At 40.3% G+C, this 22,473-nt stretch overlaps 3 protein-coding genes and 1 long non-coding RNA gene across 5 annotated transcripts in view; 2 read left to right on the top strand and 2 right to left on the bottom strand.

Annotated features, from left to right (window-relative positions):
- LOC119912663 (zinc finger protein 239-like) overlaps positions 1-22,473 on the bottom strand; it is a 136,334-nt gene that overhangs the window by 7,466 nt on the left and 106,395 nt on the right. Inside the window, exons 1-8 of one of the 2 annotated variants that reach the window (XM_038731949.1) lie at positions 4,106-5,600; positions 3,589-3,878; positions 3,249-3,367; positions 1,779-1,809; positions 1,596-1,654; positions 1,230-1,438; positions 1,017-1,125; positions 193-424 (exon numbers count right to left, since the gene is read on the bottom strand). In XM_038731949.1, the coding sequence (XP_038587877.1) occupies positions 193-261 (69 nt within the window). In that variant the 5' untranslated portion in view covers positions 262-424; positions 1,017-1,125; positions 1,230-1,438; ... (3 more) ...; positions 3,589-3,878; positions 4,106-5,600. Of the gene's footprint in view, positions 1-192; positions 425-1,016; positions 1,126-1,229; positions 1,439-1,595; positions 1,655-1,778; positions 1,810-3,248; positions 3,368-3,588; positions 3,879-4,105; positions 5,601-22,473 lie in introns of those variants that run through there. The other variant, XM_038731950.1, reaches the window with a different exon arrangement.
- The window catches only part of LOC119912601 (zinc finger protein 2-like), a 746,717-nt gene that overhangs the window by 634,669 nt on the left and 89,575 nt on the right, over positions 1-22,473 (top strand). The gene's annotated exons all lie outside the window — the stretch shown is intronic.
- Positions 5,193-6,046, top strand: LOC119912799. The gene is made up of 3 exons (XR_005446251.1): positions 5,193-5,269; positions 5,403-5,471; positions 5,596-6,046. It is a non-coding gene; the product is annotated as an uncharacterized LOC119912799 (long non-coding RNA).
- LOC119912679 (zinc finger protein 239-like) lies at positions 14,001-22,386 on the bottom strand. Its single transcript, XM_038731968.1, has 2 exons — positions 22,318-22,386; positions 14,001-16,876 (listed from the first exon to the last, which is right to left on the bottom strand). The coding sequence occupies exons 1-2, from the start codon at positions 22,384-22,386 to the stop codon at positions 16,019-16,021; spliced, it is 927 nt and encodes a 308-aa protein (XP_038587896.1). The 3' UTR covers positions 14,001-16,018.

Genomic DNA, 22,473 nt, shown 5'->3' with positions numbered 1-22,473 from the left:
TTCTTTCAGCTTCCTCTCTTCAAGATGAAAACAGGAACCACGGAGACACTTTGGAAATCAAACCACGTCAACACAAACCCTGGAGCGGGTTTTCAGGCTCTGATCTCTAACAACAGAATGAACGGATGATACACGGACCCTCGAGACTCTTCCTCGTGTCTTTAGTCTCGTGATGAAGTCATGAACACTGACCTGAACATCGGTGCTATCAGAGCACGAGGCTGCTGTTTGGCTCTTGTGGTCCGGGTTCTGGTTCTCCATCGTCCTGCAGGTCTCCGCTGTGACTGGTGGACCGTGTTGTCCTGGACTGAGTCTGGATTCTGGTCTCGGAGCACTTCCGGATCCCGCGGAGCCTCCGCGTTCTCGCTGTGACGGCGCCCCGCCCCTTAGTTACTGTCGCTAAGGCCGTTTAGAAACATGGCTCCTTGATTTCAGGCAGAAGATGAAGTTTAGTTAGTTGGTTTCCTGAAACCAGCTGATCATATTTGATGTGTATGAGGGAGTGTGCTTCACACAGAGCAGAGTTTTAATGAAGCGCTTGTTATTATCACATCAGAGGCTCATGAAAATATCCTGCTGAAGCTTTTTGTTCATCGTGTTTTTACCCCTGCTGGAAAAACCAGCATACACCAGCATAATGCATGCTGGTTTTACCAGCAAGACCAGCATATGTTGTGTTTTGGTGCTGGTATGTTGGTCACCAGCATACCAGCACCAGCATTAAATATACCAGCATGGGATGCTGGTTACTAAAGATGTTGAGGATAGTAGCTTGTTCACCAAGGAGGGATGCTGGATGCTGGACAACCACATTGAATTTTAGTATAATGAAAATGATGAAGATATTATGCATCTTTGTTTCATGTATGTTAGTAACCACCAAAATAAAGACATAAATGTTTTCAAAACAGTATTTTCATTTAATAATAACAAGAACCAATAAACAATTACTGTTTAACATAAAAAACAAGCAAATCACAACATCGTCAAAATGAACAAAACTTAAGTACCCTTACATTGCATGGCACTTTGAGTGCTCTTATTATTTTTTCAGTTATGAAACGTCCAGCCTTTCCCCATCTGTCTCCTCCAGATTCTTCCGACGCAGCCACTCCTTGTAACAGACTGAAAAGAAATACACAGATACAGTGTCACACCAGAACAAAGAAAAATGTAAATCAAATAACCCAGCACTTGGCATCCCACAAAGACCTTGTGGCTACTCCTACCTTTTAATGTGTGTAGTTTCTGTGGGGTTAAAGGCTGCCTGGTGGTTTGGGTGGAGGGGCATTCTTTCCCCCGTGAGGCTCCTTTCCCCCAGGGTTTTAGTGCCCCACATCGCCACTGCCAACTCTTTCACAAATAACGAATCCCTGGTTCTATTCTGGATCCTGGACCACGTCTCTTATCGAATGCTTACTTCCCCTCCCAAGTGAATCTGGCAAAAATCCAAAACAAAAATAATAAAGGTATTAGATTGTACTTACATATAGAAGTCAGAAACACTTGAAGTGTAGTTGGGGTTCTTACATTAACCCATGCACACAGATGCTGAGGGCAATGTAAACATGTTGTAAACAGGACAAATCCTGTACCTCGTCTCCTTTGGGAGAAGCAGAGGGTCCCACCTCATCTGCACAGCCAGACTCTGCAACTATATAAAGCATAATGTAAACATACACAACCTGCAAATTCATCCATTTGCAACCCTGTACTTGGTTTAATGCAGGCCTCGATAGTTTTCATAGATCTGTGAGCAATATATTTGTTGCACTTACTTTTTAAGGCCTTCTCTTTGTGATACAGGATCTTTGAGAGAAAAAGAACACATATATTACAAATTTGAGAGATGATGAAAAACATGACAAATAATATTGTAAATCCCCCAGATATAGGCTTCCCTTATTGCATATCCAAAGCAGTGTGCTAAAATTTGAATTTGCTTTATGCATAGCTGCTATTCCTTGAATGTTTATGTTTTGTCTTCATTTCCTGGTTCAATCTGGATACCGAGGCATTCCCAGGCCAGGTAAGATTTATAATTCCTCCATGGTCCTTATAATTACCCCATGGTCTCTCAAAAGTCGAATGTGCTTGGAAAACCAAACCTGATAACTGCGTTCTCAAAATCCTGAGACAGCAGAGTCTTTACAGAGTAAAATGTGTGCCAATCAGCTCCACCCTTACGAAATTGACCATATAGTCTTACTATAATATACTATAAGAATTATATAGTGTCCTGTAGTAAGTTTCTAAAATGTTCAATAGTGTTTTTCACCAGTTACGGTATCGATATTTTTTTTTTTTGTTCTGTTTTATTAGCTGTGGGAGCCCTATAATATTTCAATTGTAATACTTATGTACCTAGATCTTTGCAGTATTCCTATATTATTTTAAGAAGTATTACTGTAGAATGTAATGTAGTGTTTGGGTAGTTATTTTTTTAACACACTATAGAACATTCTTATTGTAATATTATGATGATGATAAAGTGAATTTGTAGTTTACTATAGTCATTTCCTGAAAAAAAAAACAGTAATACTGTGGGAAATACTATAGAGATACTATATAAACACTATAGTATAACAATAACTTTACTTTTTACCAAAGCCAACTCTATAATAATACTATAGTAATTTTCTATAGTGCATTCCTGTGTTTACACATCAGCAGACAGCACACTTAAACATCGACATACTGCATGTCTAAGTAGCCACAGCAGTCAGTAACAGTAGTTGTTGACTGTATGTGAACTGCAAGAGATGAAGAGGGAGAGACGGCCCCTGGATGAGAGAGAGATGTGACCCACGACCAGTTCCTTAGAATTTATAATAACTGCAGCGTGGTTAGGATCCAGATGTTTCATAGAAGAGACACGTTCTGTCTGCCACTGTTAACAGAGACCTGTCTGCAGTGAAGTTCAGACACTGATAAACCACAGAGCTGTTGATTTAACATTAGGCTTCATGATCAGAGAAGATTTTTATATCATGTTTTCATGATTTCAGCGTACTGCACTGTATTTGAATGTAGTTGTTCTTATGGAATCAAGATTGTGGGGCAAAATTGTGAGCTAAATAGAAATGTTGATCATTAGTTATGAAATTGTGCCACAGATAAAATACCACTAAATTACAAAATAAATCATGTCATTAAGAAGCTACATTTTCAGCTGACGAATTGCATTTTTGTTTGAATGGCATCCTCAGAACTTAGGAAAAATGAGGAGGAAACAAATCTGTCCTCACCATTGCATTGCACAGAGTTCAGTATTTTCAGCAAATGTTGCTGCAGTTGTATGTTTAGCGCTCGTAGTGTGCTATTCTCAGCCTTGACTGCTGCTGTGATCTTCTCCTGGTCCAACAACCTGTTACAGAGGGAAATATGTCATAACTACCTGTGATTGGAAGAAACAATAAAAATTATATTTTCTGTGAAATATATAAGTTGAAGTTATCTTATCTAGCCAACGGCTAGTGAATGTTTAAAGTTTTCAAGTAGGTTAAACAAAACACTGGGCTAAAGATCAAATTTCAACCCATTACATTAATAAAAAAACATTCTTAATGCTGTTCAAAACTCCCTTACTTGTTTTTGGTTTCCTGCAGTTGAAGGGACACATCATTGAATTTCTTGAGGTAGAGGCATTGTTTTTGTTTTGCGTCTTCAAAAAGTTTTTGAGGAACAACCCCACCACCATCATCATCATCATCGTTGTCGTCTGCTTCGGAGAACGTATCTGATAAGATATACTCTCTCATTTTCTTGCTTGGAGGTGGGCAGAGCGGAGACAGTTTTTTTTTTCATTTTTCTTTCCTTAAGTAAGGCCATGAGGTTGTTGGTTTTTTTGCCTCTTCTGCTGCTTTTTTCTGATTTTTCTGGAAACATGGATAAAAGCATAAATATAAAAAGGCATCACACTGTAATACAAGAGTCCCATACAAACAAACCAAACAAACAAAGCAATGTGAAAACAATATATGGTTAATGGATAGATTTGGAGCATGATATTATTACCATGTGAAGGTCAGAAACGCAAAAACACATTGCAGTACAGAAATGGTTAAAGTTCATGTCAAAGTTGTATTTTGTAACTGTTAGTTACATCCAAGTGCCACAAGATGGCAATAGCTGTGGTCTCCTTCAGCCGTCTAACACGGACGCGTTTCCCCTTGGACAGCCGCTCTTCCACTTCTTCTCTCGACTCTGGAATTTAAATCACACTGGATGTAAGTACTTGAAATCACCTGCTATAACGTTACGTACTGTTGTTACACAATTTTAGCTAGAACGGCTAAACGCGTTAGCCAAAACTCACATCAGTTAAAAACGTTAGCATTAGATAAAGGTATCCAAGTTTGCCATTTAATTACTCTTATTATGTTCCGAACTATTGGAGGTAATTACTCACCCTTCAGCCTTTAAAATAGTCCTCCTGCCAGCGCACCCAGTAGATCTTATTGCTATTATCACAGTTGCTGTCAAAGTCCTTAATGTAAGAAATAGGCACGATTTCTTTACACCCGTCTTCTATATATCTTACATAAGCAAACATATTTGTTAGTGATATTTATAGCGGAGTTATGATATAATTATATCTTCAAAGTTGATAAGTAACGTTATTCTAAATCTATCGTGTTAAATCCTATTGTAAAATTACCAAGTAACTAACGTCCCGTTAACCAAGTAACTTCAACGGCGGGAAGCACGCGAGTGAGATGCCCTGTTGCCTTGGATACAGTCTTAGATGTCTAAGACACACTATTCTACTACAGTCTGTCAGATAAAGTACTGGGGTTGATTAAACTTAAACACATCTGTATAACACAGCCCTTTTACACAGTCACAGTATTGTACCCTTCAGTAGGAGGATTTTTACAGGACTGTAGTATTGGGCTGCAGTTGTACAAAGTAATCTGGCAACTGAGAATATGTCATAATTTTTTATTAGTGCCACAACCCCAAAACCCTAGTCCGCAAACGAATGGTTAATTTAAACTAACTAGTTCAGTTTGTTCAGGCAGTGGGAGGATTAGAGGACATTTCCAACAACGTTTCCTTATCAGTGAGTTTTTTTTAAGGGGTGTGTGAGTCTCAGCTTTTATTGACTTAATTATTGTTTAAATTCAACATCCTGTTATTCATGAATATGTCTGTTAATCATGATGTCAATGTTCTTTTTTATTTTTAGAATGTCAAAACGCAAGTACAAATTGAACCTAACAGCACAATTAAATTACCCCGTGCAAGACTAAAAAGAGGACATAATGTAAGTAATTCCATGAGAAATAATTATTGTAATGTGTAGGATAATAATTATTCAAAGGATTAATAACTTTTGTCTTTTACCTGATGATCTGCTTTAAAGATGGTAGATGGTTAAAATTGTTTTATTTTTTCAGGCATTGCTCTTCACAGATGACTGCAGATTTGATCTTGATCAAGGAGGATCACACACTGCAGATGTTGAGGTGAGAATTCCTGTATGTTTTCATATCGCAATGTATATCGCAGAAAAGAAAATATTGCAGTGTCATTTTCCAAAATTGTGCATCTCTAATTGTGTTTATGCGATCTTTTCTTCATATTGTGCAGACCATGTCTACATCTGGCCACTTGAAGCCTACACAGCAATATGATCCAGATCACACGGCTGATCAGGTGAGCACTACAACCAAACCGTGGGTGCGAGGTTGTCGGATGCTGCCAAAATGTTTTTCTAAATTAAACTTCTGTGTGTTTAGGCCTTGCCCTATGCAGAATACAGCAGAGAAGAAGATGGTGCTTCTGGATCAGATTCACAAACTGCAGATGTTGAGGTGAGAGAGTAATATTCTCTTTGTGGCAAGTGGTCATTTTCCACTGTGCCTTACCACTTTTAAAACTGTGTGATTGTGCCATCTCTTCTTTATCCTGTGCAGACCATGTCTCCATCTGGTCATCTTGATCTTCAATTGGATCCAGATGACACAATGGTGAGCTCTTCTACCAACCACATCTGAGGGTTGTTTAAAAAAGATTGTCTGTTAAGCCAGCTTAATTTCAAATTCTACTTTATTAAGTAGGTTGACTGACCATAGATTCCATGGAAAAGTATTGTTTGGACTAGTCTAATCCTGGTCAAGCTAGTTTTGAGGCTTAGCATCACCTCAGACTCATCCAGTGCAACAATCTACCAGCAGTCCAGCCTGTATGACTCTCCATATTCCAAGTTCTTCCTAGTGAAGAGCTCTGTGGATCAAATCATACAAGTTGCAAGGATTTGAAATTAAGCACAATTGAGATTCCTTATAGCTGCAGGGAAAGAAGCTGTTTTTAAACTGGATTGTTATGATGGACAAGGACCTGTAGCTCCTCCCAGAGGGAAGAGGCATGTGAATGACACGAAACAGTTACACAGTTGTGGCCAAAATTATATATATTATTATATATTCAAACATTCAACAATGCTATTTAGCAGCTTTTGGTACATTTTGTAATGTAAAATAAATTATTTATATTTATTTTTTGTTTTATGTCAAATATAGTGAAAAACGGGGTGGTCAAAAATATTAGTGAATTTTTGCTTTCAAAACACACCTAATTAACCAATCAGCTTCCTAACAACAACTGAGCATTTAATCAGCATAAAATGACTCCAAAGAACAGGGCACTCGGACACATTATTGAGAGGCTACGGAAAAGTCTCATGGCTCATGATAAAGGGAAGGCATGTCCAAGCGTTTCCCAGTGTCGAACCGCTGTACGTTGCCTCATTGCCAAGTAGGAGACAAAATTCTGTAAGAAACAAACGTAGGCGTGGTCATAAGCGCAAGATTTCAAGAATTCTGGAGGGGAAAATAGTCAGAGATGTCAAGAAGCCCCGGACATCTGCCAAGGTGATTGTTGCTGACCTGGCCTCTTCTGGAGCAGATGTTTCAAGGAACACAGTTGTGGTAGTGTGCTTCAGGTCCATCATCCCACAAGAAGCCCTTTACTCAAAGTGTGGCACATCACAGCCAGACTGAGGTTTGCCCGTGAACATTTGAAAGGTAAAGATGAGTTTAGGAAGTATGTGCTTTGGTCAGATGAGACTAAACTGGAAGTGTTTGGCCACATGGATGTTGCTTATGTTTAGCGAAGAAACCCTAAGAACCCAGTCCACAGTTCAACATGGTGGTGGGAGCATCATGCTGTGGGGCTGTTTTGCAGCCTCAGGCCTTGGGCAGGTGTATGGCATCATGAAGGACGAAAATTATGTTGAAATTTTGAGGAATAATATGCAGAAATCTGCTCGTAGTCTATTCTTAGGTTGTCGCTGGGTCTTCCACTGCGGCTAATAATTTTGGCCTCAACTGTAGGTCAAAAACTTCACCAGGTATTGTTTTTATCAAGTTTGAGTTAGTCTGTCATATGAAAAAGTTAAATCCTAGTTCAGTTTCTTCAAGTTTAAGTAGACGTTTTGGCTTTGTTCAATAATCGTCACTTATTATCTACTCCCTACACCCTATCTAGGGAGTTCTATGTAGAAAACTGTATTTTAAGCTCACCGGTAAAATGAAAACAGGGCTTATCCTCTAGGCACCATTAATGAAGTCATTGCTGTCGTACAATTAAAATGACCAATTTTTTTATATATTGGTGCAATGTGTGATAGTATATAGGCTATGGATTAGTTATTGGTCATTCAGCTGTCTGTAAACAGAGCGAGTGAGAGAGAATAAGCATGTGTATTTTACATTACACATAATCTGCCTCAATGACTTTTTTCAAATGTATGTTATTCACATCTAGTTTATCCCTTTACCAGCACTCGTTAATTCTAACCAAAGCTACAAGAAACCATTTAACCACCATCAGTATAAATCATCCCGTCTATGATGCAGTGACCTGCTGTTGAATGCATTTAATACTACAGGACTGTCTACGACAAGGACTTGCAACTTCAAGATCTCATTTTACTATAACTACAACATTACACATTCACTTTCACAAGAGGAACTAGATAAATTTGTTTGGCAGGAAGCCGTGGTTTAATCATTTCTGACACACCAACTGTAACTACTGATATATTTAGAATAAGTTAAGCACTAAAAATCCAATTAACTCATATCAGCCGATAAATCGGTTACGCTCTATCTGGGATAGTCGACTTAGTTCACTTGGTGTATGTTTTGTTGAAATTGTTTTCTAAATGTCTCTTTGTGCTTTCAGATACTACCTTTTCCTGTCAACGGGAGAGAAAATGAAAGTGAAGTCAGACCAGGTTCAAGCTGCACAAATCACGAGTCAGGGCAGGGCACAACCATTACTGTGACACTGGTCAGGCATAAGTTTTATTGTCATTGTATGTAGACATACACTCATGAATGTGTTTTCTTGTCATTTTGTAGCCCATGTCTTCATCTGATCACCTTCTGCTTACATCTGAGCTGCAGTCAAGTGAGATGGCCCAGCAGTTTGATTGTGATTCATCATCTGAAAGCAGTGTTTCTGGAGTTGATTCAGAAATTCCAGATCTCCCAGAAGATGATCCATTCAGACAGATAGCTTTTGACACAGACATGGATTTGGTACTAATGTCAACAAAGGCTGAGGCACTGTTCATGGTGATGAGTCATGCAGCAAGGCATAATATAACAGGAACACAACTTGATGATTTGTTAAAGCTCATAAACACTCTGTTTGGCAAAGAGGTAATACCCAGATCAAAATATCTGTTCAATAAGGTCTTTAAAAACAACTCAGACATAGTGGAGTTCCACTTCTACTGCAAAACCTGTAAAGTATACATTGGCACACAAGAAGACATAGATAAAAACATTGCTCAGTGTGCAATCTGTAGTGCTCCCATTGAAATCAGTTCCTTGAACAATGCAAGCTTTTTTATCAACATACCAGTTGCACCTCAAATCCAGACAATGCTTGAAAATCCTCAGATTCAAAACAGCATGAGCTACAGACACCAAAGGCCACAGAATGAGCACATCATCTCTGACTTATGATGGTGAAAAGTATCAAAACATCAAAAATTTTCAATATGGCCCATACAGCCACATTTAAACGAGCTCCCTCCCAAAATGAGATTCAAGAATGTAGTACTTGCAGGTCTTTGGTTTGGTGCTCAAGAGCCAGTTATGCCCATTTTTCTCAGACCCTTTGTTGAACAGGCCAAAACACCGGCATCCAAAGGTGAAAAAATGGAACATGTGTGTACAGCAAAATTGTTGGTTTATGTTGTTGTGTAGACTCAAAGGCAAGACCAGCCATGCAAAACACCACACAGTTCAATGGATACTTCGGTTGTGGCTTCTGTTTACATCCTGGTACTCTAGTAGAGAAACAGGTGAAATACACTGTGACTGCCACAGAATATCCTGACAGAGAGGCGAAGAAAGAAGATAAGGAGCAAGCGGTAGCTCAAAACAGAAGTGTCAGAGGAGTGAAAGGTCCATCACCACTCATAAACATGCCTTATTTTGATATAGTGTGTTATTAGACAGCTCACAGAGCTTCTTTTGAACAGTAGTGAGCAACCCTACTACACTGGGAGTCCCAACACTATGAGGGTGCTAGAAAACAGGATCAGGGACATAAAGCCACCACACCTGATAACACGACTACCCCGACCCCTTGCAGAATTCAAGTACTGGAAAGCCTCAGAGTGGCGAGCATGGCTCCTGTTTTATAGCTTGCCAGTTCTGAATGGTGTACTTCAGCCACGCTACGTGAAGCACCTTGGCCTTCTGGTGTCGGCAGTATTTCTACTTTTGAAAGAGAACATTACCTGCCAAGACATCAACAAGGCAGATGAGATGCTTTTCGAGTTTGTGGCAAGGTTTCAGTTGCTGTATGGGGAGGCATCTATGACATTTAATGTACACCTGCTAACTCACCTTGCAAAATCTGTTAAATTGTTGGGGCCACTCTGGGCACACTCAGCATTTGTGTTTGAAAATGCAAATGGTGGTCTGTTGAAACTGGTTCATGGAACAAAGTGTGTAGCTCTGCAGATTGTGAACAAATTCCTCTTGCACAGAGCAATACCACTCTTTACCACAAGGTATGCAGTTAGTGAGCAAGTGAAGGAGTTCTGTTTGGAACTGACAAATGACAGAAGAGTAAAGAGTTTCACAAAATATGAAGACACAACTGTTCTGGATAATGGCAGGGTGACCGAGACTACCGATGATGAAAAAGGGGCCTTCATTTCTGCACAGAAACCTGCACCAGATGAAATGGTAGTGCACAGAAGAATGGTGCATAAAGGACTGGTTTATACCAGCAAAAGCTATAGCCTCAGTAAGAGACGCAGAGACTGTTTTGCAAAGCTGAGGGATGGTGTTTATGGAGAAATTCAGAATAACATTTCCTTTCCTTCAGAAAGGGGTCCAGAAATTGCTGTCCTTTTCAAAAAGCTTTATACACAAACCTCCTTTCCTTTAACACAAGGTTACGGGTTTGTGTCACATATCAGACTTGTGAAGTGAAAGGGTTTCTTCACCAGTGTGTCTGATTTCAGTAGACAGGTTAGAGCAGAAATGCATGGTTTTAAAAACGGGTGATCAGATGTACATTTGTGACTTTCCAAATGCACATGAGAGAGACTAGTCTTTCATAGAGCTCATTCTGTAGCTTAGTCATCTTAACTACCAGCTACTGACTAAAATTTTGATTAGCTCTCTTTTAGGGATATTTTCTTTCTTTGAAAAAACACAATTGGCTTTTTTTTTTTTTTTTTTTACTTTTGTGGCATATTTTTAAGAACAAAAAGTTAAGCACTTAAAATGAACAATGAAAGTCAACATATTTATTAACAAAAGTAAATGTGTTATTAACAAAGTTTAGTTCTAAGCTTCACTGAGAAGCTCAAAGCTGTTGAACACAGTCTTGATTCAGTAAATGGAGCTACTGTCCACAAGTGTGTTCACATGATAACAAGTGATTGTATAATCGGGGTGAGTTGTTGGTGGTTGGTAAGCCCAGTCTCTTCAAAGGTGATCTCTGGCTTTGAGTATGAATGTCCTCCTTGATCTTGCTATGGCCGTTCGCCGACTACAGGTTGTTGGGTTGGGTTGGATTGAATTGACTTTGACTCCTTTACAGTCGATGCTGAGAATGGTTTTGGTCTTGATATCTGTTTGCAGATATTCTTTGAGCTTCTTCTCTAAGCGTCCTTGATGTGTCCACGATGTAGTGTTTCCCAGTGGTGTCACATGTTACGTCGCTTGAGCGTATCTCATCTGAGATCTTAAGTAGAAGTAGTTAAGTGTTTTGTGGCTGGAAGACACTGGCTAGATGTTGTGACAGTCTACCTTGTGGGAACCTCATACTTGTTGCTGGGATGCTTCTGGTTGTGCCTGTTGAGTTAGGATTGTCCATCCTGGCCTTACGTCAAGTCAGTATTCGTATTATCCATTATTATCATTGTATCTGTTTGCCCTGACACTCACACCGGCTGCACCTTCCTCTCTGTATCCTCCTCCTCCTCATTGACGAGATATTGCCAGCAATGTGTATGTTATATGGTTGATGGGTTTATGTTAAGGGCTTTGTTATTGGTTTGTTGTGCTCACCGCTTAACCAAAGGGGTTGTGCTCAGGCAGCTTCCTTCCCCTATTAAATATATGTGTGTGTTATATGTTCTATACACTGGCTACTAAGGGTCAAAAGAGTGGTGTTTTTTTTTTGGGAGGACTTATTTTGTGTTACCTTGCAATACTTCTCTTCTTCCTTCCTTCCTATGTGTCCACTCGGCTGCTCTCAGCACAACGCCCCAGTATGGATCAGCCTTTTAAACTTTGAACCGGGCCTTTCCTCTATACTACAATAACTGGACACAGCTATGGCTCACAAGGAAGGAAGAAGATAAGCATTGCGAAGGGAACATAAAACATATTGCGAGGTAACACAAAAGCATTGTGAGGTTATGCAAAAGTAGGACAAAAAAAAAATTCCTTTCATTCATTCAAATTAGCTTTATTGGCATGACTGTGTAACAATATAGCCAAAGCATCATACATACTACGTAAGAATAATCACCCCAATACATTTCATTAAACAAGAAATTTAAGCATAAAGTAATCTAATCGTATGTGTGTTTGTTTTATTTATTTATATATATATATAAATTAAATATGGAGCCAGCATAGTTTCTGAATTTGATTCATTCAGTTTTCATGTTTCCCTGCTCCAACATACCAGATTCATTAAGCTTTGCAGGAGCCTGAATTGCACAACCCATTCATTTGAATCAGGGACAGAGACAAGCGAACCAGGTATATCTAAAATGACTCCTCCTTACAGGCCATATTGCCACAAAGCCTAGAAAATATAGATGCTGAAGGAACATTGGCTGACAGGGGTGGGGTGGGTTGTAACACTTCTTCAAAAAGTGTCACAACCATCCTCTATATATAAAACTAGGGACTTTCTAGATTTTAATATTTTACAGAGTGCCCTTCTGGGCCCACCAAACCTGCACTCCAGGGTTACCAGCATCCATTTGTCTGCACGGTGACCATACTCCCCATTCACATGTGTTTCACTTGCTGTCGTATGTATAGGCACTCGATTTTTTCCTAGGCAGCTTGCGAGAAATGCCGGTGCGCAAGAAAATGTCCCGGTAGGCCAAAGAGTAAAATATAGAAGTGCTGGAACTGTGTACCGGTGAATACCGGTCCACTTCAAGCACTGACTGTGTCTCTGATTAAGAATACAGACACACACTTCTTTTTTAGACCTAACAATGTACAGAGATGTTCTTTAATTATGTACATTTTTGTAGTATTTATTAAGTATGCTGTTAAGTAAGTTTATTCTATAGGCTAGATAAATTTACATACACATACATGTGCGTGAGTCATCAGACTAAGTCTGTTACAGTGAGAGAGAAACATTGTTCTTTTATATCACTACCGCGATAGTGGGGTAGGTCGTAACAAGGCAACGCGATGCATTTGACATCAACTCACGAGGTCTGTGATATTCTTGTAGATGACTGAAATGGTGCCATTTGTAGTGAAAAAATGTGGGTACTTTGTGTAAAAGTTCAAGAACTCTAGCTAATAAATTCAGCGAGTTATAGTTGCTGAAGCAAAAAGTGTCACAAGCAGACCCAGTCTCCCCTACATCGCTGATCTCGTCTGGAAGCGATGGACACAAGAATACTTACCATTGATGCAAGGATGACAAAAATGGATTAAAGAAACAATAAGTTTTGTGCCTGGAGATGTTGTTGTTGTTGTCAGTTCAACAGCGCCTCATGGATCCTGTAAACTTGGAAGAATACTGCAGACATTTCCTGATAGGAAAGGACTTGTATGTTCTGTTTGTCTTCAAACCAAGACCAGCGTAATCGAAAGACCTTTGACGAAGATTTGTCTTCTTTGTGAAGCAACAGACTAAGACGGAATAATGGAAGCTGTACCTGTGGTCGAGGAAAGGCCAAGGAATATTCGTCTATGGACTATAGAGACTTCTTATAGGTTAACGGTTTCAATCAGTGGATTTGTTTCAAATGTAATGGCTCCTTGTGTTAAACAGAAACAATTAGGGGCTGGTGTGTGAGAGCCATTTGGTCTAATGTTGTTTGTTGTTGTTAAACCTTCCGTCAGCAGGGGGGGCCATGGCGCTGTCACATTAGCTGTGCCTGAGTTAATTTAATCAAGGTCCAACAGGGCAAAGTTGTTGCTGACCCAAGATAGGATCATGCAAATGTGGTGTGAGGAATGAAACTGGAATTTTTGTATTTTGTCTGGGATTTACACCTATGAATGTAGCGTTGTGGTTGGGTTTCCCTTGTGCAATAAACAAGAGGCACAAAATCAATAGTCTGCTTATTAATTTTCAATAATTTATTAAACATACAAAGTGCAAAATATGTCAAAAGGACAATTAATATGGTTTATATAAATTTATTATTAAAGAAAATGATAAAACAGAATGACAAGTGGAGACCAGGTTAAATTTGTTAATGTCAATTTAAAGGAGAGTTTTTAATCCTCCTTTTCAGAACCTAGAAAATTCCTAAAGATTACTCAAGAATCCTCAAAGTCACTCAAATTAGCTAATTGATAAACTAGAATCAGTGAACATTTAGACTTAAGATTGTATTGATATTCAATGGTATTTAATTTGAGAGATAACTGATCAATTTTGTTGGAGACGTTGTTCCCGCCACCCTCTGGAATGATATCTGCATTTTCATCTTGCAATCATCATTTGGGCCAAATGTTCTCCTCATAAGGAACAACCTGCACTGGCAACATCGGATCCCGTAGTGCACGCGTCTTAAATAAGACAATCACCCAGTCAGCAACGGTAGTGGCCTTCTTTTGATAGGCAAAGAGTCCCCTCACTGTCAGACTAGGGTTCATTTCTTCAGCTTCAAAGTCATTAAGGTGAAATTTAAAACCAGTATTTCTGCTGTTAAAAGCTGGGAATAAGAACTATTGTCAACTAGATGATTAAATGAGAATATAGAAAAGTATCAAGTCTCCAGCTCAGATTATTACAGCACTAACCCTGGCAGGATGCAAGTTAAACAGAGACAGAACGCAAACAGCGTTCAGGAAATAAAACTGAACATGTGTGCAATACTAAAAAAGTTAAAACGTCAAAAACTGCAATGCAGGAACAGGAAATGCATCAACGATCTGTGTTGAGCCAATAAAATATACACAAAAGAAAATAAAAACAAGAGATATAAAATAAAGATTAAATGAAAATTCCACAAAGAAGGAAAATATGTTTAACTACAACATAATAAGAAAATATGTATGAAGCTCACAAAACAACAACAAACCAACTTCACAGCAGCCAAATAACATCCTGCTCAGCTTCCAGACCGCAGTCTGAAGAGATGTTTGCAAGCGCCAGCTGCCTTCCTAGTAGCTGGAAAACTAGACTTTAATAAACGGACACGCTGTGACCTACACCGTACATTTATAGCCAGACTGAAACGCTCATCTTTTCCTCTGCTCCGCTCGTTTTCACCGTCTCCTGTCACGTAACTGTCATTTGAAGAATGAGCAGAAGACGCTCGCTAAGCGCTGCCGTGTTGCACAGTGTGCCGCCCGCACCGTTAATGATTTTCACCCGCACTGTGCGGGTGAAAATCATTAACGTGAGGAACGCATTGATTTAATTAATCATGTGAAATTTTAATAGCAGGGAGAACCACACGTTTCTGTTGTGTTCTCATTTCCGAGTTTCACCTTTTTCGTTCCGTCAACATTACGTTATCAAGTAAACTCTAGATAATCGATTATTGACATTTGTGAATAGATTCATAATCGTCCACGTCCGCATCTGAAAATCACTTGTGTTCAGGTGGAGATGGTCACCTCTGTCTCCTTTCACAGATGCTCTCTGGTGTCAGATGTGAATGTCCTCCTTGATCTTTCTCCTGTTGTCAACTCGTAGATGGCTTATTGAATCCAGGCTCAGGGATCAAAGAGAGGCCAAACGACTATAAAGAGACAGTGTAGATGCAGATACCTCAAATACCAGATGTATTTTCCATATATGTGGCCACTGTGACTCTCGGTCATGCTAACCTCTTGGCTCTGAGTCTGCATCATGCTCCTCGCCTTGATGTCAATGTTATTGTGAGTCCTCATTTCACCAAATCTGTCAAACGGAGGTGCCGTCAGGTTGAAATAAACCGGAAATTTCATTTGGGACTTTGAAAGATTTGTGGCAGGTGCTCCTTTCTTGTGATTTGAAGACTCTTGCCCGTTCAGCCTCGCAAAGTAGACTCACTGGGGTGAAACCTACAGAGATTGCTAGTAAGAGTACCTTGAGTTAAGACAAGATAAATGTTCTCAAATGATTCTGATCTTTAGTTGAAGCTGGATTCTTGTTGTCAAATCCTTGTATCAAAATCCCAGACCTGCTTTACCTCTGTGAGGGCACTTCAGGCTGTACAAAGTGTGGACGATGATAAACCAACTGAGCTCCTCAACTCTTAACTCAACAGCATTGACAAGATGATGAGAAGAAGGCGGGAGGAAACAGCTTGATTGGCTACAAAAAACTACTTGGAGCAGGTTTCTGTGTGAACACGTTGGTGCAACTTCAAGAGAGCTGATGAAATAAAAGTTTTCCCACATTGGTCACACCAGTACGGTTTTTCTCCAGTGTGAACACGTCGGTGGATTTTTAAGTAACCTGAGTTAGAGAAAGCTCTCCCACATATGTCACAGCTGTACGGTTTTTCTCCTGTATGAACGCGCTGGTGGAGCAAAAGAGTAGACATTTGAGAAAAGGTTTTCCCACACTCCTCACACCAGTACGGCTTCTCACCAGTGTGAACACGTCGGTGCATTTTAAGGACACTCCCACGGGCGAAACTTTCCCCACACAAATCACAACAATACGGTTTCTCTCCAGTATGAATGCGTTGGTGTCGAATAACCGCATTTCGCCTACTGAAAGACATTCCACATTGCTCACAGCTGTGCAGTTTCTTCCCAGCGTGAGTGCGTTCATGGATTTTTAGATAATAGGTAGTGGTAAAAGCTTTGTCACACTGGTCACAGCTGTACGGCTTCTCTCCAGTGTGAGTCATCTGGTGGACTTTGAAGTGACTTTTGTGTGAGAAAGCTGACCCACATTGGTCGCAGCTGTACGGCTTCTCTCCAGTGTGCATGCGTTGATGCATTTTTAAGGTACCGGCTCTCGCGAAACCCTTCCCACATTGATCACAGGTATACGGTTTCTCCCCAGTGTGTGTGCTTTGATGGTTTTTTAGGTGAGTCTTGCGTTGGAAAGCTTTTCCACACAGATCACAGCTGTGCGGTCGCTTTGCAGTGTGATGATTCTTTAAAGATCCAGATGTTGTGCAGGGTTTGTCACAGTGCTGACTTTCCAGTCCCTCTCTTCCTCCCTGTTTCTAGATCAACAGACAGACATGCAGAGAGAAAGACCGTGAGTGAGATGTCATGGTGGAGCCATAAAAGACATTTAGAGCACGTCTGTGGAACATAATCCACAATGTTCAAGTTCGACAAAAGCATTACCAACTGTGACCACCTGGCTCGTACGACAGGGTGTCGGACCACATCTAAAAATAAAAGCATTTATAACTAATGTGTTTAAACTGCAGAATATTTTTAAAGGTCAGTACCTCTATTGGTGCAGGTGAAGCTGGCTAGAAAATGACTAGTCAAAATGTGACATTTTATAGTCCTCTTCACTTTATTCATGTATTCTTTCTGTTTTCCTGTCTTCATAATGCATATTTAAAAAAACAAATGCTGCTGCCACGCATGGACTGCCAGTACCAGATGCTTCAAGTCTGCAAACTACACACTAAGAACAGAAAACTATGCCTGCAAGATGAGGAGGTAGCCGAGGCAAGCCGCAATACACACCGTTGGAGAGCCTCCGCCACGATGAGCGGGCAGTGTGGGCACACCTGAGAGCACTTTCAGCAGATTACACTTCTACATGTAATCAGTGATGCTACACAGTACAAACTTTTACCTCCTTCGTATTGTGTAGGGGTGAAAGAGTTACCGGTTTACTGATAAACCATGTTAATATCCTCGACAGTTAGTATTACTAAATGCATTTTAATTAACATGATAAACGTGTTTGATTACCAAGCTTTGAAAAACTCACGGTAAATACTGTCCAGCATCAACAGAAGTAGAAACGGTCTCCCAGAAGCAGGCAGCAAGGTATTGCTGTGCAAGACGTGCTGAACTCACCAGGATTTGTTGAATTTTGTGTTAAAATTTGAGGCTGACAAATACGCCCGCAGCAAAATTGTTGCCACCGCCGCTTCACAACTTTACGAAATGTCATGAAGTCGTGATTCCATGACTCAGCAAAGGCTTTTAGACAGGTTGGTGAAACGCTCTTGAATCTTTCCTCGTCACCACTGGGGATTGGGAGCACTGGCCAACAAACCAGAGGTGGGGGTCTCGAGTCACATGACTTGACTTGCTAATTTTATGACTTGAGACTTGCTTGACTAAAACAGGTTGGAACTAGAGGATGTCCTTCAACATTTTGGAGAAGCCACAGACCTTACACAAGCAGAATAAACTTTGACTTAAAGTGCTGTTGTGCCCTGTAACCTACTAACGCTACTTGGGTGGCTTGATCTGTAGCCTGCAAGGATCACTGCAAAGAAGATTCAGAGGGATCTTTGTCAATGTGAAGATGAACTGAGTGATGGAGCAACTTTTCCCTTCTCGGACCCTCTATATCTAAAAGCTGCATGGCTGGATGACCCATGACGTTTTGCCCCCTGAAAATGTCAAGGAGGGATTCTAAAAAGTATAGTTTTAAAAAATTGACCACTGAAGAAATAGACTAAACTACTATAAACTAAAGAAATGTTCATTATGTTGATATAAATTGTTATGACGGTTGTTAAATTAAATTGTCATGACATTGTTGGTCATGATAACTCAGCTATGAGTAATAACTGTTGGTATACATGTTGTGACTACTATTTTGTTTATTATTTTAAAACACAGGAGACGTGTTCCAGTCCCCAGATTCAGCTGAACCACTATTTGGACATGGATGGAGCTGGCTTCAGTTTTCAGCCATGAGAAGGCCTCCCCTCTTTGTTCTCGGTGGCGGTAAGAGTTCTGGCAGTCCCTGCATCAAGTGCACCTGTTGTTGTCGTGTGTTCAGCCATGGCGGTGTGATAATGCGACCACACCGTTCACAACTGAGCGACAAAGTGCTATCGAATTAAATGTTTTGCAAATGCAATGCATTGCAAGTGGCTGTCCTCCTTATGTTTCAAGGCAGCATGATTGCTACCAGCTACCAAGGGATACAGTGCACATTTTGAATGAAGAATATACTCACACACGGAGAAACACACTTATACTCACACAAAAAACACACACTCCTCCCTCTGTCATTATACTGGACCGTATTCTATATTTTTCTGCAATATTCTCTGATGCCATTTATTCACTAGCCCTTTTTTGTTCACCATAATTCTTTAATAATGTAATTATTGTACTTTTATTTATTATTATTTCTGTCCCTTGACAAGTGTGCAACTGTGACAAAAGCATTTCCCCTCTGGGATCAATAACACAGACACACACACACACACACTACCCACATCCTGTATCTACATACACACATGCATACACTCTCACAAATGATAAAACAGAAGCACTTTAGACTGATGTGTTAATAGGACACGGGGTGATGCAGTGTTTGGTAATGTTGGAAATAAAACTCAGCTTTACAGGACTACTGTCTTCAAATGTAGAAACTGGAGTTATTGCTAAGAATTTGACTTGAGACTTCCTTCCTTGCAAACATTTACAAAATCAGGTAAATATCTCTTGAACTGAAGGTTTGGTTGTTCTACTAATGTCACTCTAAGCTACTAACTGCACACTGTGCCACTGAGCGTGATGGAAAGCAGCCAGTGTTTCCTGTTCACAAGCTGCGGTAATACTTTCCCTTTCCAACGCCGTGTTAAAGCCTGTTCAGTCTCTGCAGAACAAATGCAGGCTTCGCACTGAAGAACAATCTCAGTCAGATGATCCCTGGATTGATTCTGATCCTAAATTAGCAGAATCCTCTCGTTGCGCAGAGCGTGGCTTTCTTTTATTTTTTATTTTTCTCTAATTCGCTTGGTGTCTATCTGTTTTATAGTGGAATTCTTTTAATTGAATGTTGCTGGTGAAACTGATCCTGGCTTTCAGTCACCTACTAACTATTATTTATTCAGGTAACAATATTTTTTAAGATGCAGAAGGAGAGAGAATACAACAGTCCTGTTGGAGAAGACAGATCTGTGCAGCTTTCCCTTCAAATCAAAGCAAGTCGTTTGGTCGGCTACATTAATAAGAGATACAGGAAACAAGAGTCGGCTGCAAAAAGCAAATGTGATTTTAAACTGATCTTATCAATACCTTCCTGTAGATAAACGGCTGAACAAGGAAAGCTGTCTGTCTGCACTCTGTCTAGCTTGGTTTATCACATTTCTTAAATATTATATATGAATATTTAATGCCAAACAGATCGTGCTGAAAGTGCAGAAGATAAACATGAAGACCAAGGTAAAAAAAATAGTTGCCAAAAGAAACCGTGTCAAACTCCAAACCACTGACAACATCTCTGAAGAGCCGAGCGTGTGCATACAGGGGTTTAACTTATACGGCCAGACAGCAGATTAGAATAAAGTGTCTGTTGGTGGTGCATGACTAATAAAGATTGTAGATTGGTAATAACACACTCAGATACCTCCTAGAGCATGTGACTAGGTTTGGGTGAGGTGTACTTAATATTCATCAGAGTAAAACAGCTGGCCAGAATTACATTAGTTTTCTTAGACACATGACAATGCCGGTACAGTGTGTTACAAAGTAGAAGAGTGACGGTGAAAGATGGAAGCAGGGTACTGATGCTGTGACTCGCTGCCTCGCAAAAAAACGGTTTCTTTTAAGAGAAGGCTGCACTTAAGGCCATGCTGCAGACAATGTAGAACCATGCGTGAGCAGACACAGAGAGTTGAAGCCAGTAGCGGATAAGGTGTGCTGGAGGAGTCAGAGCATGATGCCAAACTCACAGCCAAAGCTGAGGTGCAAATATGGCCATGATGCCGTCGAGAGGATGCAACACTGCTTAACCGAAGCTACAGAGGGGAGCACACAAAGCCAGCCGTCCGCCACTAAAACAGATATAGCAACAAGTCCAACGGGGGGGTGATGGTACAGTGGATAAGACACATGCCTTTGGATTCATTTAATAAATGTAAATGTCACAAGCATTAGTGATTGAAGGGTAAGAGAAATCAGTTCCTGGCGCCTGAGAAAAGAGCAGCTACAGCAGCTGTGCTCACTGCTGATCAAGAAGCTGAAGCAGAGATGTCGATGTACCCACAGGAAATGGCTGCTGATGGAGAAAGCTAACCACAGGCGGTTCCCTCTCATGACCTTGCTCTTCACATATCTGAGTGTGTGCTCATCACATCGGGTAATGTTGTTACTCCACTATGCAGCCTATTAAAGCCAGAAAAGGTGCACATGATATGATTTGACAGAAACCTTGAGATTTAACCTTGCATGATAACCTGGTACCAGCTCATTTTAATTATTTTGTTGTGGTTTATGTATATTTTGTATTAACCAAAAAGGTGAAAGCAGCTCCTACTGATACTTAAAAGGGTGTCTCTGCCTCAAAATTATTTCATTCACGAAGGTTATATTTGGCATGTTACATGGAAAACTATATATTATTGTTTTAAAACAGGTCTTTCGACAGGTTAAAAAGGACTGGGTGAGTTTTAATCTGTCAAATTTAACCCTCATGAAGTCTGAAATTTTGAGGCATAAACAACCCTTCACTAATAAGGTAGAGGCTGCAATCACTTGTTGTATTGGTCCTTTAAAAAGTTATTTCAAGTGGTAAAGACTGGACTGGTTGGCAAGCAAATTGATGCAGCGTCGTGAGGATAATTTCAAGAGGCCATTTCTTTATTTTATATATAAACCATGTTAGGCTACAGTCTGTTTTCAAAATATAAACGTCGGTATTAAACATAAGCGTACCAAAAACATATTTCATCAACAACAATAAGCGATGTATAAACTGCAAACACTCATCTGCTCACCGTTGTGATTATACAGATAAGAAACCTTACAGTTTCACACAAACAGACTTCTGCTGTTACCACGGAAATAAAGTGATGTGTATTTGCTCCTTATGACTGTTTGATCCAGATAAAATCAGCTATAGGCGACATGGCTGATGCAGCTGTAACATGCTGTGCGCGCTCCCGTAGACGGATCACAGGGGCCTTTCTTCCTCTCGCTACCTACTTCCACTCACGCATGCGCGTTCATGCGCCACACTGAGCGCTATCTGAGACCAACGAGGGCGGAGTGAGAGCGTGAGAGTGGACTGTTAAACCCTCCAATGCCGAGTGAGCACGATACCAGCTTGTTGAAAGTGTGTAACAGCCTTTGCTGCACGACCTTTCAAATGTGAGTTCCGTGTGACTTTGCCGGTTAACATGTAGGATTTTAACTACACCAACATTTCATATCACCATTCACAACATTATGTTTAATAAAAAATAATAATAAATATACTGCGCCGCGCGCGTGGGCAATCCATTAAAACAAAGAAAAGAGAAACGCTCGTGAGTTTTTCTTTCAGCTTCCTCTCTTCAAGATGAAAACAGGAATCACGGAGACACTTTGGAAATCAAACCACGTCAACACAAACCCTGGAGCGGGTTTTCAGGCTCTAATCTCTAACAACAGAATGAACGGATGATACACGGACCCTCGAGACTCTTCCTCGTGTCTTTAGTCTCGTGATGAAGTCATGAACACTGACCTGAACATCGGTGCTATCAGAGCACGAGGCTGCTGTTTGGCTCCTGTGGTCCGGGTTCTGGTTCTCCATCGTCCTGCAGGTCTCCGCTGTGACTGGTGGACCGTGTTGTCCTGGACTGAGTCTGGATTCTGGTCTCGGTGTTTTCGCGATGTCACG

Source organism: Micropterus salmoides, unplaced genomic scaffold (genome assembly GCF_014851395.1).
Source record: "Micropterus salmoides isolate LMB-PRFRI ecotype aquatic unplaced genomic scaffold, ASM1485139v1 Ms_hic_scaffold_2, whole genome shotgun sequence".
Classification (NCBI taxonomy): Eukaryota; Metazoa; Chordata; class Actinopteri; order Centrarchiformes; family Centrarchidae; genus Micropterus; species Micropterus salmoides.
Note: the sequence above shows the minus strand (reverse complement) of the source record. Positions and strands in the feature narration are given on the sequence as shown.